The sequence below is a fragment of the Phaseolus vulgaris genome, chromosome 8 (assembly GCF_051622355.1).
Source record: "Phaseolus vulgaris cultivar YP4 chromosome 8, ASM5162235v1, whole genome shotgun sequence".
NCBI lineage: Eukaryota > Viridiplantae > Streptophyta > Magnoliopsida > Fabales > Fabaceae > Phaseolus > Phaseolus vulgaris.
This window is the reverse complement of record NC_143505.1, coordinates 8,866,423-8,882,095: the sequence shown is the minus strand read 5'-3', so window position 1 is coordinate 8,882,095 and position 15,673 is coordinate 8,866,423. Positions and strand designations below refer to the sequence as shown.

General features: G+C 33.0%; 2 protein-coding genes across 2 annotated transcripts; one reads left to right on the top strand and one right to left on the bottom strand.

Moving 5' to 3' along the window:
* Window positions 1-3,872: 3,872 nt before the first annotated feature.
* Window positions 3,873-10,109, bottom strand: LOC137825992 (alanine--glyoxylate aminotransferase 2 homolog 3, mitochondrial). Its single transcript, XM_068631821.1, has 9 exons — window positions 9,485-10,109; window positions 9,120-9,350; window positions 7,562-7,732; window positions 6,161-6,304; window positions 5,578-5,757; window positions 4,865-5,090; window positions 4,456-4,569; window positions 4,279-4,365; window positions 3,873-4,167 (listed from the first exon to the last, which is right to left on the bottom strand). The coding sequence occupies exons 1-9, from the start codon at window positions 9,725-9,727 to the stop codon at window positions 4,124-4,126; spliced, it is 1,440 nt and encodes a 479-aa protein (XP_068487922.1). The 5' UTR covers window positions 9,728-10,109; the 3' UTR covers window positions 3,873-4,123.
* Window positions 10,110-14,453: 4,344 nt separating this feature from the next.
* Window positions 14,454-15,611, top strand: LOC137824521 (uncharacterized). The gene has a single exon (XM_068630188.2). It carries the CDS (start codon window positions 14,454-14,456, stop codon window positions 15,609-15,611), a length of 1,158 nt encoding a protein of 385 aa, XP_068486289.1.
* Window positions 15,612-15,673: the final 62 nt, after the last annotated feature.

Here is a 15,673-nt window from a genome sequence, read left to right as displayed (position 1 = left end):
TTTTGTAACTATTTATGTTAATTAAAAACATTTCGGTTTTTTCCCATTATTTGCAATTCATTGGCTATGCTATTTTGTTTTCATATGCAATAAATTAATAGTATTATCTATGTATGCAAATGTAAGATTTTTTTTCACAATATACTTATATTTTTTATTGATTAATTTAAAAATTATTGTGTTTTATTTTTTTCGAAGATTAAAATGTTTTAACGCGAACAAATTATAATAGTTTTTTTTCCTCTCTCTTTGCAACTGTTTGATTGTGGATGATTAGTTTTGAAATCTTATTATTTATTTTATAGAATAAAATAAATACGTTTTAGGTTGACTTTTATAGTTAATAATAAAGATATTCAAAATTAATATTATATTTTAAACAATATAAGAAAAATTATTTTCATTGGGGTTATATCTAGTATTGTCGGCAGTTTTAACCCATATTAAATGTGTTAATTATGATTTGTTTTTTTTTCTTAAAACATCCCGTATAGTTAACGAATTATCGATAATTTTTAAATGTGTTATTCCAACAACTATTTTTTGACAGTTTTCTAAATTTCTGTTATTTTCGGGGTTTTCAAACCCTCGTTACTTCTAGGGAATTTTGAAACCCGCTAGTTCTAGAGTTTTCAAATTTATGTTAAATACAATTTTTTTTTTAGTTTTTTGAATGGGCTTTGTTTTTTTAATGACTGTTTCTTTAATACCCACAAATTCAGAAACAATTGAAAAATAATAAAAGATAAAAAATTTATAATTTATAATTAATGTGACACTGATATCAATTCTGTTTTGTTTTGGATCAGTATGGTTTTACCCTATAGAATATAGAATGACAACATATATTATCACCAAAACACATTTATATTACATATTCTAAGAGAATAAAATTATCTTATTTTTCCTTAAAATAATAATATTTTAAAGTTAAAATAGAAAAGTTAATATTTTAAAAGAGTTAAGAAGATTTATCTGCTGCCTTCCCTGCACAAATATTCACAAAAACATTTTTTGATCTTAAAATAAGAATAACGTATAAAATTAAAAAATATTGCGTTTGATACATTACATGCTTGTGTTATCCAGTGAATATTATATAACTAAAACACAACTATTTTTTATTACGAGTTAAAATAAAAGAACACATATAATTATTCTTATTTCTCATTTTATCTTTTAAACGCAACTATAATTGAGAAAACATTTGGCATTTAAATATTTCAAGATAAACAATTCTTTTTTAGTTTTTTATTACATGCATTTCTTGAAACTTCAAATACAAAATGTATGGTGTTAGCAGCTTCTATTGAATTACCTTGATTGCACCTCCACCAACTACCACCTGAACTATATAGGAAAAATCAAGCACAAAGCAAACAAGATAGCAAATTATAAAAAAAAAAAAAAAAAAAGTGTATCTACAAAATGTAGGCTATATAAACATTGGAGAAAGTTCAGTCATAAGTGAAAATTATAAAAATTGTAAGTAATACATTTTTTACCATCAAACTCCAAATTGCAAATCATCATTTTTTAAGTCAATCACTAATTTTTTTTTTATTGTGATTAAATCCCCTTTTAATTTTATTTATTTATTTTTGCATTAGGCTTATCATCATTAAACTTCATGGACGACCTCCTTCACGATTAAGGTTATAGAGTTGTAAACTTTATATATCTGGATGTTTTAGAGTATCCAAATAATGTTCCATTGTTAAACTTAGAATTAAACTTTTCTTAAATTATCCTTAGTATTGGGAATGAAAAGTTGACATCTAGAAGAATTGAAGTATGATATATTGGGTAGTCTTCTTCAAGATCATTCTTATATAAATTCTATTTTGTTAATAACAAGTTGTATTCACTACATATGTCCATAAATGATGAAGGTTGAGTTCTCATTCAACATAGTTATAGTATTTTCTTATAATGATTTATTCTCCCTCTCAATCACACCATTATGTTAAGGTGTTACAGGAGTTGAAAGTTATTATAGATTTCGTTCTAATCACATGACATCCAAAAACTTTCGTTTTCAAAATTTGCATTGTGATGGAAACAATACATTCACCTATTTTTTTTAATCATTTTACAAAACTTAAAGAACATTTTGAAAGACATGTCTATGTGGGCTAAGAACGTCACTCGTGTTCATCTAAGGTAGTTGTTCACTACAACCAAACCATGTATCTTACTTCTAATGTAAACGATTTTGGTTGGTCTAAACATATCAAGGTATGTGAACTTAAATAGCCTAGAGGTGGAAATAACGTTTTTACACAAAATTGTTTTGATTTGCTTGTCTGACAAATTTTGCAAAGAAGGCGATCCTTGTATAACATGTTAAGAAGAGACCGTGCTTTTACAACTTTAATTTCAACCTTAAACGACTAATATTTTTATGTAATGTCCAATGGATTTATTTGAATAATAGCAAGGTATGTGAACTTAAATTTTCAACTTCTAGAGGTTGTTCATTTAATGACTTCCTCTCTTTCAATGTCATATTTAACTTAGTAATCTTGTTCACAATTTATTATTTTCATTAGGGAGAACCTTATTTGAATTACTTATTTTCACATATTTAAAGTTCAGTGTGACTCGTCCAAAGCTCAAATTTTTCTATAGCATTTTTTTCAATCTTTTCTTTAAAAATGTGTAAGCTTTAAAAATGTGTAATCTTTTCTATAGCATTCTTCTTCTTCTTTTTCTTCTTCTTGAGAATAGCGTGTTAGGTAAAATGTGAAAACATTTTGGTTAATACAAATTGAACCGTGTGTTAGACAAAATGTGAAGAGCTATGTATGTATATGTAGATTGAATACATATAAAAAGACACATTGCCCAAAATGTTTTCACAAAAAATACTTTGAAAAGAACTTGAGGGATAACAAAAATATAACTTAGATAAATACCAATATAGGAAAGAAATATAAATACAATTATTTTATTTTGATTCAACTCAACATTAGATTATGTCCAATTCTCATTTACAAATTATAAAGAGTTTTTGCTAATAATGGACTACAAATAAGTTTTTTTACACTGTTATTCATGCCTACAAGTATTTTTTCGGTCACATATAGATACACCTTAAGATCATATGTATTCTTTTTCACCCAGTCATTCTTGATTTTCTCAAACTAATTTTTTTTATAATAATAGGTACACACTTAAAGAGTGGATTTATAATTAAAATTAGAGCTAAAAGAGATCATAACTTAATTCAACAAATTAAAGTTTTTTAACGTCCAAAACTAGCATTTATCTATACAATGATTTTTTCTATGAATAAGTCATCTAATAAATTTACAAAGTTTCAACAATTAAGAATATTCATTGTGTTTTTTTTTATTTAGTGTTTTGTCATATTTATATGTGTCTTTGGAAAGTGCAATTCTTTAAAGTCCAATAATCTCACATAATTTAGGAATTAGAGTTAATGACAATTTAAATACAATTTTTTTTCTTCTTAAAAACATGTTAAAAAGAACTTTAAGGCTAACTCAATCTTATAAAACTAGTTTATAAAGTGAGGTTTGCACTAATTTATATACAATAAATTGTTCTCATCGTGGAATCTCAAGGATCTCAAACAAAACATGTTGCAACAATTTAAGGGCTACAATCTAACAATCCGGAACCCAAAATCCACTGCGCGCAATTGTTGCAGTCAGACAATGCAACAAAAAATAGAAACGGTATAATAACCAGAAAACACAACACTTTTTGGAATCTTTAGGTCAAGTTTTCTGTAAAACGCCATTATACACGTTGAATAAGATTCAAGTATTTAAATTTGACTGAAAGCAAAAAAAAAAGTATTTAACGTAACTATGTATTTAAGACTTAAATATGAGATGACTGAGTTCTTTAAACCAACGTTTTGAAATTATTCGTAAGTATTTAGGTATATGGCTCATCCACTTTCTGGGATGACAGTGAGATACTAAGGGACTAAGCCCGCATTTTGTTTTTGGTTCCAAGAGAAACAGTTATTTTCACGTTCAATGTCACCACAACTCGGTAACTTCTAGATTTCCGGAACCAAACGTTTTCTAAGATTACTAACTGAGGATACAAAATAGACATTTATTTACACTTGGATAATATTTAAGCTTCACATTCTGGAAAATGAGTAATCCATCGCATCCACCAGGAAATCTGCACCATTAAAACAAAGGAAAAACTCAAACACAGACACTATAAGTAACAGAGACTGGTAGTACTATTAATTGATGTTAACAGAAGAGAGGGTTTGAGGCTAAGATCAACCTGCATCTTCTTTGGTGAAACATAAGGGAGGTGTAATTCTGAATACATTTCCATAGTAGCCACCCTTTCCAATTAGCACTCCTAGTTCTGTGGTAACAGCAGGAGTTTATAGATTAGGTACTCAACCGAAAAATATGGCTGGAACCAGAAGGCACTCTAGAGGGGTTGAAATTTTACCTTTCATTTGTTCCATCACATACAGTGTTTCATTTGGTGCTGGAGTTTTAAGTTGGCGATCAGTGACAAGTTCCACTCCAAGCAACATGCCTTGTCCTCTCACATCACCAATTACTGCAGAAGAAAACCAACAAGTTTGTTTAGAAACATAAAGCAGATAACTAGAAATACACTCCTTGTAACACACATTGTCCAATAATAAAGAGTATGTTTAAAAGAGCATATTGTTGACATTTCTCACGTAAAGAATTGGTAGAAGGGGAAACGAAAAGTTCCTGTTTATTTTGTGACAGGAATGCTTCTTAAGTAAGGTCCTCCACTCTTCATCATTTAACTCAACCAAAAATGAATCTATGCTTGTACACTAATCTAGAATGGACAAAAGGATTAAGGAGTGACGAAAGATTACATTCATATTTGTCCTTGAGTGCGGTGAGCCTCTCTTTCAAATAGGAACCCACTTCAAATGCATTTTCTTGAAGCTTCTCTTTCTCTATCACTCTTAAAACAGCCAATCCTGCAGCTGTACAAACAGGATTCCCACCGAAAGTGTTAAAGTAACTTCGGCGAGTCAATGCCTTCGCAATCTCAGGAGTAGTCACGACAGCACCAAGAGGAATGCCGTTTCCGATGCCCTGCCCAGAAGACCAAAATTCAGAAACAAGCCAACAAACAGCAAAGAGCATACACCCTTAATTGTAACTTGCATCTATAAGGACTAATGTAAGAATTGCCTTTTTTTGTTATGAACCCAGGAAATCTTCAACTGGGAGTATAATAGTGTGTTTGGTTTGAGATTTGGAATCCACAATTCAAGTTTGAATGTGAAAAAAATAAAAATTATTAAAAATGATTTCAGCTTGGATATACACTAAGACTAATGCTTAAAATTAATGATATTCATTTTAGAGACAACGCTATTCCCATTCACACGAGTCAGGAAAATTGAATCCCTGATCATATAGAGACAGGATTAAGCTTATTTGTCAAACTTTATTACACCATGTTGGTTAAGAATTGTTTTGTAGCAACTTTACAGGCAAACACAGCTTGCAAATTTTCCAATACGAACAGATAAATCGAGATCTTTGTACATGGTAAAGGAGACAAGAGTTGAATTACCTTTGCTACTGTTACTATGTCAGGTACAACACCATGGGCCTCAAATCCCCAGAAATGGCTACCAGTGCGAGCAACCCCGCACTGAACTTCGTCGGCAATACAAAGACCTCCAGCTTTTCTAACAATGTCGTAGGCAGCAGGTAAGTAACCAGGAGCCATTTCAACAATGCCCCCAACTCCCTATCGTTAACAACAGCATATAAAAAAATGTCCTTGTTTATCCAAATTTTGAGAAATGCTGACAATACAATCTTATTTAATATAGATAAAAGACAATGAAAGAGATTGATTGAATAAGAAATGAGGCTCAAAACAACTCTGGTTTTCAAGTTACGTTAACAACAAAAAAGTATATTCGACATGAACTGCTGGAATGCCGCAAGACACCAACACAAATGAAGCAGATTATTTGTGGAAGTTAATTCTTTTAACTTTTATAATTTGTTTATTTTTAATAAATTTGAAATAAATAAATGAAATCTTTTAGAAAGAACACACTAAGGAAAAAAAACACCTAATTTAGAATACTTGTTCTGAAGAAAACATGTCATGCAATGTCAACGTCTATGCTTTAAATAGATACCTGTATAGCTTCAGATATGAAGGCTGCAACACTTCCGGAAGTTCCGAAATTGATGATTTCTTGAACATCTCTTACATACTTCTCTGCATCAGAACCAAAAAGACCTCTATAAGGATCTGGATTTACTGCATGATGAACACCACTCTGTTGGCAAATAAAAAAAAGCAGAAAAACAAAACAGGTTAGGCAAACTCTATTTTCCATTAAAAAAGATAAGTAGCATTTTGTTACACAGGTTAGAGGGAACGCGACATTTTTATTTTTATACTTTGCATCTTTTGGAAATAGAAGAAAACTAAACATAAATTGAAAAAATAAATCTATCAATTGTTAATATAAAATTTTGATACAGTCAATCAATAATAGACGTGACTTTTGAAGCAGTTCATACTGTGAATGGATGAAAGTTTTATACTTTTAAATCATACTATTTCATTAAAGAGATGTAACAAAAAAACTGAGTAGCATGTCAATTCATTATGTGTATCAAATGTAATCCTAAGTTTGAAGTGGCACGGAACAAATTAAGTAAACTAAAAAAACTACATAACGTATATTGCATTTGCATGTGAACTCACATGGCAATGCTATTTTCCCATAACAAGAAATAAATTACTTCTTGGAAAGGATATATATATACTTGTAATTGAGAATGAAGAATACACCACGTAATTGTAATATAATTTGCGTAAAGGGGTCCATGCTTTCGTTATCAGGAGAAATCATCGTCACGGCACTTTAGTACTAATCTGTAACTACTAGTTTTCACAGGAAAGTGTGTTCCAAATACTATCAATAATGAACGGTTCGCTTTCAGGGAGAGCAAAGTCCGTTGCTATGATGACATAAGTATGTATATTTTATTTTATCAGCACATGGTGAAAGTAGTGAGAAATGAGTTTTAGAATATATAAGAAATAGACAACAGTTTTGTTTTTATAGTAAGAGGGCTATGTAGCTTTATTCTAATTTATAATTTTATTTCTTTTGTCTTAAAAATCTTATTAAATTCAAGAAAAATAAACAACTTATCTTTTCCTTAAGGTCAACTTCGTTCCAAGTGTACCTATGAAAACAGGACCCTGTTTTGTTCTTTATTAATTAATTGAGTTATGCAGGCTATTTTGTAAGAGTCCATGACTATTTTCTGGAGAAGTTACTTTTATTTAAATTGTATTAAGATTATTAGGACCCATTTAACTCTTTTTTTTTCTGGTACTTAGTTATCATAATTAGTCGGTAATTAGACTCATTAATCACTCACTTTTATTAAATGTAATTACATCTGAAAGAAGAAAATTTGATATTATTAGTGAGGTTAAAACAGGTTTTATTAGATGAGCTAGAAGGTATTTGTTAACAGATGATGTATAAAACTGAAAAAAGAGAGGAAATACAAACCTGCACAAGATTATATTTCCAGATGCTTTGAGCTGTGGCCCCCATTGTTCCACCACCATTTCCGTGGTAAGAATTCCTTAGAGATATGATGTCATGGGAGCCAGTGTACAATCTTGCCATCAGAATCGCTAATTCGTTTGCTTCCGTTCCAGAATTTGTAAAAAACGCCACCTGCACATAAAATACACAACTTCATTTTTTTCATCCCAACAAAACAAACAACACCAAAAAGAAAAATTAACATTTGCTATTATTATTATTATTCTCATTTTTATACGATCACTCCTTTTTTTCTTATCTTTATAAAATTATTTTTATTATATAGTTAAATTAAGTTATTAAACTATTAGTCTATATATTGCTGTTTTTAACACTAACATAAGAAAATCATGATAATTAAGTTCAATTATACAAATCTTATCCTAGTTTAACTATTATTTTTTAAGATAAAAAATTAAAGAAAATATTAGAATACTAAAATAAAGAGGGAAGTTGATGAAATAATTTAGTTGTCATAGGAGTATCAATCAGTCTGACACACTCACAGGTATAAATATATTTTAAAAATCCAATTGATATAGTAAGAGAATATGGATGATAAAAGAAAGAATTTGAGTGATGCAATAATTGTATTTTTTTTTGTGATGCAATAAATGTATGTTTTTTTTTGGGTTTTTTTTGTGTGTCTTTTATATATATATATATATATATATATATATATAATGTTTGAGCGACGAATTAAGTCATTATCATATAAATCCACCAACCCCACTTCCACAACCTAGTCCCATGATATTAGCATAGAAATTTACAAATAAAACACTTTATTAACATTTACTTGTCGTACTCTATGTTTGCTCCATCACATGATTAAAATATGACTTTATTTTAATATAGAATTTACTACCATATTATCTGCTTTTATCTTGTATATACTTTTTCTTAGCAAATTATGGCAACAAATTTTATTGTTATTGTAGCATACTTATTAATCAAGTCTATCGGTAAAAATATTCGTACTCACGATATTTTCATAAAATGTTAATACGAGATTATACAAGATGAATTGTGCAAATATTGTAACGAGTAGTAATTATTAAGAGATAAGATACTTTTGACAACAATTATTATTCAAAATATTAATATTTTAATTTAAAATAATAATATATTATTATATTATTAAAGTAGTTGTCGAGTGCATTGTTTTGGTTGACATGACACCTGTATTAGTATTTAAATTACCTTATACTTTATACTTTTTATGAGTAAATATTTAAGACAAAGGATTATAATTAATTTCAATAAGTATTATTCTATTAAAATTTACGAGTTTAAATGGTACTATATCTTAAGTAATTAATACATTTAAAAAGGACTTTAGAAAATTTATTGCAAATTGTTTCCATGTTGTGGAAGTAAAGTATATTGTAATTTATCAAAAAAAATATCAATCAGTCATTGGTGGAGGGATAAAACTGAACAATTTTCATAACAAAACAATGAAAAAATGCAGTTGCAGTATTTAAAAAAATGCAAAATTGCAAAGCATGATATTCACCTTAAGATTACCGGGAAGCTTAGAAGCCAAAGCCTGAGCAAAATCTGCCACGGCGTTGTTCAGGTAGAGAACCGTGGAATGCTGCAAGCGCTTCGTTTGTTCGACGATGGCTGCAACCACATCCGGGTGGCAATGCCCGCAGCACACTGTAGCAATCCCTCCGAACCCGTCCACGTACCTCCTTCCCTTATCATCGAACAGATATTGCCTCTTCCCCTCCACCACGTTAAGCTGCAACCTCCCACACACGATCACACCCGAATTATCAACTTAGTTAGTTATTTTAGTTACACTTGCGCAACGGAAAAAATTAATAACAGAATCGAACACAGTTTACGAGATGATCCAGTGCAGCGCGTCCTCACCGGAGTTTTGTACGAGTGGAGGATCGAAGGGCTGAGATATTCCCTGCGTTTCGCGAGGATCTCGTCGCCGGTGGGGCCGGAGTACGCCGAGGGAGAGTAGTCGAACGCCGGCAGTTCCTTTGGCGGAGCAACCACGTCTTTCGTCCTTTCAGCCGCGGGAAGCGAGACCTCCCGGCGGGGGCAGAATCTGCTACCCAGCGAAGGTCGACGAAAGACGAGCCTTGCAACAAGGGATCCCGTCATTTTTTTCGTCGGCGATATTTTCCGGCGACGCTCAGAGAATGCACGACCGGCCCGAATATAGTTTTTTGTTTGGCAGAAAAAAAATTGCGGTTGAGAGAGAATAGACGAATTTGAAAGGACTAGGGATCAATGGGTGAGGCTTATATAGGGAACGCGGGAGGTTTGATGACGTGGAAGCTGGTGATTGGCTGAGAGTTTTTGCTGCGGAATTCACTGCGGTAAAAACAGGGAAGTTTATGTTTATGGAGAGATTGTGTGATTTAATAAACTAATTATGTTTATGCTATTTAGTTAAACTAATTATTTAACCCCACTTTATTCGCTGTTGTTTTATCCTCGCAAAAGAGGTTCTAATTTTGGTACAGGGAAGGATCCCATGAATATAGACGTTGTGATCTTTACCGAACTATTTATCCTCAGGTTCCGTTTGTTTCAAGGCAACCTGAAAATAAAAAATTGATACAGATATACGAGAAAAACATAAGGTATTCTTTTTTTATAAAAATGTTTTTTATTGGATACAAATGTTTCATTTTCACTTAAATATGAAAATAAAAGAAAATCAGAAAACGTAAAAATGTTTATATTTTTCAAAATTACTCTCTTATCTTTGTCAATATAAATGCCTGAATAATTTTGTGAATATTCACTAAACATTAAATAATTTATTTATTATGTTTTACAATGATTTATTTTATTCTTTTAATTATTTTCCCTTTAAAGGAAGAAACATACTTTACATTTATATTTTTCTCATTTTTATCTTACATTTTCTTTATTATTTTTTGTAATTTAAGACAAAAGTGAAAAATCATTATCTCTCAAATGTTAATTGTTTAACCATTTCGAGATCTAAGTTAATCTTAAAAAAGGCAAGAGAGAGAAGAATAATAATGATAAAAAGAGTAATTACTCAATTTTAATTAAAGTTAGAATAAACTATATTAAAGTTAGAACTAAACTAAAATAGGTGAGACTCGAAATCAAGTTCCTTCTGGAATGTTCAAAGAAACTTTAACCATTGTACTAGTAAAATTTTGTTATTATATTAGGATTATTATTATACCTATTAGTATGATTATCAATATTAATATAATTAATAAAATAAAAAATAATAACATTATTCATATATTTAATATCATCATTATTATTAATATTATTAAATATTATAAGTATTATTAAATATTATTATTTATGAATATTAATTATGATTTTATAATTATTCATGTTATAATAATATTTTTAACTTTATGTTTATAGTTATTATGATAATAGCTGGTAGAGTTGGTAGGTAATAGAGATTTGTGGGTAATAGTTGATAGGTAATAAAGATTCGTACGTAAAAGTTGATAGGTAATAATATCCGTGGATAATAATTGGTAGGTAATGTTAAATTTACTAACAGATTCAGAATCTGTGGGTAATATCCATAAATAATGTTGTTCGTGGATAATATTTACAAGTAATGATGAATTTACCTACAGATTTAGATCCGTGGATAAAAATCTATAGATAATATTAATTTTTTTTTTTGTAGTGTCTCCACTTTGGTGATCAAAGTTTTCTATTGACATTTTTGAACTTCCTGGATAAATTAAAGAGTATTACAATTTTATTGTAGTAACTTAATTTTCTAAGTAAATGGAGTTATTATTATTCACTTTTTTACATAGGTAAAAGCTAAATGTTAGGCTGAAAGTTATGATTAGATCATATACAACATTGTGATGAATGTTGGATTTTATTATAACAATTAAAAATCGGTGTTTAGGGTTGTATGATTGTGTTTGATATAATTAATTTTAGATATGTGTGTGCGCACACGCGTGCGTGTGCGTGTTGCCCTCCCATTTGCTGCTGCTATGTTTAGAATTTTGATACAATATAGTCTGAACAATGGTTACCTTGAATAAATCTTTCACTAATGCTAAGTGGATAAATGTTAGACAAAGCAAATAAATTTGAAGGTTTTATATGAAGAGAGTGAAACAACGGGGATAACAAATAACAATTTTAGAAAAAGTGTAGAACCCATATATATATTCTAACATTTCTCGTTCTGATTCTGAGTTTTGAGATATTTTGTAAACACGCACCATTGTTTGCATGGTTGAGGATGATTATTAAATTTCTTTTCTATTTCGAATTTGATTTCCTGGTAACATGTATATTTTAGAATATTTTGATAATATAAGGACTCTTTTGTTGAGATAATTTTGAGTGTCTGTCAACACAATTATGAATAGTATCTAAGACGCAGTACATTCTCCAATTTTGCATTTTTATAATTTTTTATTTGTAAAAGAATTAGTATCCCAAGCTATTTAATATTTTTTTTTTCTGATAAAAGAACCCCAAACCTACCCTCTACAAATTTAAAAAATGTTAAGGTTTTGTTGATTATCTAATTTACTTGTTATTGTTAATTTATAAAAGAGTAAGTAAAAGTAAACTAACTATCATGGTTAACAACTAAAAGATAGTGATGAACTCGAGCTGGAGGGGTGAACGTGGGTACTCAAATGATTATATTACCTTCTTCTCAAACTTTCCTCAGGGTTATGGTGAAATGGACATGGTTAAGGTTTTCCAAAGACAAGCTAGGGTTAAGGAAGTGTTCATATCTCGAAGGCTAAACAGATGGGGGCGAAGGTTTGGGTTTGTAAGGTTCTTTGAGGTGAGAAATGTAGGGCGCCTGGAGAAAGAGCTGGATAGCTTATACGTTGGTAACATGAAACTCCACGTGAATATCCCGAAGTACCGAAGGCATCAGAAGGAACCAGTTAAGGAGGAGAGGAGGGAAAGGAGGAACCCCTACGATGACCGGAAGAGGGACAGTGGGAAGCGCAAGGAGATGTGGGTGGAGAAAAGAGGGAAGAGATCTTATGTAGAAGCTGCCAAGGGTGAGGTGGAACAAGAGGTTGGGGCTGGGCAAATCCTCAAAACAAAGGTGAATATCCTGCCGTGGATGGAAAACAGTGTAGTTGGGCAGGTCAAGGAAGGCTTGGGTTTTGATCAGATTGGAGAGGAATTCTTAAAAGGAGGGTTGAGTAGGATCAGATTAAGAGCCTTAGGAGACAATCTAATCTTAATGACCCCAGGAGAAGGGGAGAGTATGGGGGTTCTCGTTAAGCTTAATAAGAAATGGTTTGATAGCCTCTTCTCAAACATAAGGCCTTGGTCGACCTCCTGTGTGGCGTCTCATAAAACTACCTGGGTGAGATGCTATGGGTTACCTCTACCATTCTGGAACAAGGAGTGCTTTGAAGAAGTGTTAGGAGGAACGTATTCTGTGGTAACCATAGATAACTCTACTCTGTTATGGGAGAACCTGGAATATGCTAGGCTGCATGTCCGAACTAGTTACATTAGTAAACCCAGGATGACGAGGAGTATACGAATTAATGATCAAATCTGTAATATTCTCATTGAAGAAGAGGCCCCTGTTTATAGTGAAGGAATGTACGGGGTAAATGACTATGGCTCCGAATCATCCGACAACGCTTCTTATTCGGGAACTTATGTAGAAGAGACAATCCTCTCTTCCAAGAGTTGTGAGGAGGAGTTTCATTCGGGGCTTAGGGAGGTGTTCCGATCAAGGGGGGCGGAAGAGGGAGGAGAGAAGGCGGAAAGGGGTGTGCAGAGTTTGAAAAAGGCAGATCCGCTAATTGAGGAATCAATCTCAAAAAGCAAATATCACTAGGGGGAAGCTAGTTCTTATTGCATGAAAGAAGCAAGAGTAGGTCAGAATGAGGGGCGTATAACTGACTTAGAGTGTAATCCTACCCTATATTGCGCTTTCTCATGCGGTAGGGTGGCTACTCATGTAGAGTTGGCTAAAATTGTAATGGACGTGGAATGCTCTATCACACAGAGGGAACCCCTTTCTTCCAAGGCCCACGAAAGTAAGTGCGAGGCCCATTTTTTCGTGAACCCCTCGCATTCAGCCCAAACCAAGGGCGTCTCTGGATCAGGGGTCGTGGAGGAGGTCTGCGGCTGTGAGGAAAATAATGGGCTTGCTTTGGATGGAATAACAAGCGAAGGTAAGAAGATGGGTGCTCACGATGAGGACATGGAGAGTGAATTCGGTAACACGGTCGAACAAGGCTTATTACCAGTTTTGACGGTGAGAGAACGTCAACGGAGGAGGGAAGAATTGGGCGCTTAGAAGGGATCTATATTTGCAGCGAGGGAGGTGACACCATTAGCAGATGAAGGAGAAATCGGGGAATGCAAATCGGCGAACCCACAACGACAACGAAAATTGAAAGGGCTTTTCGATTTGGGTGATTCCAGCTCTCTTTCGAGGCGGTCCGTTAGAATTATGTTAAGACGATCCCAGTCAGAGGGCCCTTCCCATCACAAAGTTGGTACGTCTTCAGACTCATTATCTGATGGGGATTTTTTGAATTGCAATTTGAGATTATGTGAGCCCAAAATTTCAGTGGAATCATCTAAGTTATGAGAGATTGGAAAGCAATCTGGGATAATTTGTAGGTGGGACAAAGAAGAGGTTGTTAAAGAATACGATTGCATGGAAGAGAGAGATGTTCAGGTTATGGAGAATTATGAGGAGGGTAAAAAGAAAGACCATCTATGTTGATAGTAAATCTGAACATAAGAGGGTTAGGGGGAAGTACTAAAGCTCGGTATTTAAAGCACATTATAGCTAGAGAGGAAGCAGATTTTGTCTGTATTCAGGAAACAAAACAGACGATCCTTTCGGATGCAAGATGCTATTCCTTATGGGGGGGATAATAATGTGGGATGGTTACATTACGGAGGAGACAATGGTAGTGGTAGTCTGCTCTCTATGTGGCATAAAGAAGTTTTCTGCTATGACTCTCATGTGATGGGGAAGGGGTTTATTGCTGTGATTGGCCAACATAAGGTATCAAAATGTAGGTGTGTGGTGGTGAATGTTTATGCTAATTGTTCTCTGAGTGAGAAGGTATCTTTGTGGGGGGAACTGACAGACCTAAAGAAGGGTTCAGCAGACTCCGTCTGGTGCTTTTGTGGTGACTTCAATGCCACAAGAAAGCGGTGTGAAAGAAAAGGAGTTAGCATGCGGGACAACCAATCGAGTGAGATGAGAGGTTTTAATAGCTTCATTGATACTAATCTTCTTATTGAAATACCTTTGGTGGGAAAGCCCTTTACGTGGTTTAATTCAAATGGCAAGGCTAAGAGCAAGCTAGACAGGGTGTTGGTTACCGAAGATTGGATGCAAGCATGGCCTATGTGCAAGCAATATGTGCAACGTAGGGAGGTGTCAGACCATTGTGCCATAGTGGTGAAATCTGTGGAGAAGGACTGGGGTCCTAAACCTTTTAGATCTATAGATGCGTGGTTTATGGAACGGGGTTTTGGCCATATGGTGAAGGAAAAATGGATCTCCTATCCCTCTCAGGGGAATGCTTTCACAGTGATAAAAGAAAAGATGAAGAGGCTGAAGGGGGATTTGAAGGTGTGGAATAGGGATGTCTTTGGAAATCTGGAGACAACTAAGAAATCCATCTTGATGGAGCTTGAGGCTCTAGATTGCCAAGACTGTAGTGTAGGGTTATTGGAAGATGAGAGATTACATAGAATTGGTTTGGTGAGTAGATTGAAGGAGCCTGATAAGAAGCTAGAGTCCTTGTTGTGCCAAAAAGCTAGAGCCAGCTGGTTAAAGAGTGGAGACTCATGCACTAAATTTTACCACTCTTCTCTAAGATGGAGACGGCTAAAAAATGAAGTTAAAGGTGTTGAGGTGGGGGGTCAGTGGTGTGAAGAGCCTTGTACAATCCGTGGTGAAGCTAAGAAGCTGTTTGAAAAAAGGTTTAAGGCAACAAGAGATTTTGGTGTTAGACTTGATGCAGTAGAGTTCAATTCTTTAAACTAGGAGGAGAATTTAAAGCTGATAGCAGAGTTCACAGAGAAGGAAGTTAGGGATGCGGTGTGGCT

What these genes read in the sequence shown, in the direction of transcription:
- LOC137825992 (XM_068631821.1), bottom strand. Translation starts at nt 9,727, where the DNA reads ATGACGGGATCCCTTGTTGCAAGGCTCGTCTTTCGTCGACCTTCGCTG. An exon ending in TCCACTCGTACAAAACTCCG is followed by an intron (nt 9,351 to 9,484) that starts GTGAGGACGCGC and finishes GGGAGGTTGCAG; the next exon opens with CTTAACGTGGTGGAGGGGAA. An exon ending in ACTCAAGGACAAATATGAAT is followed by an intron (nt 4,570 to 4,864) that starts GTAATCTTTCGT and finishes TTTCTTCTGCAG; the next exon opens with TAATTGGTGATGTGAGAGGA.
- LOC137824521 (XM_068630188.2), top strand. Translation starts at nt 14,454, where the DNA reads ATGCAAGATGCTATTCCTTATGGGGGGGATAATAATGTGGGATGGTTA.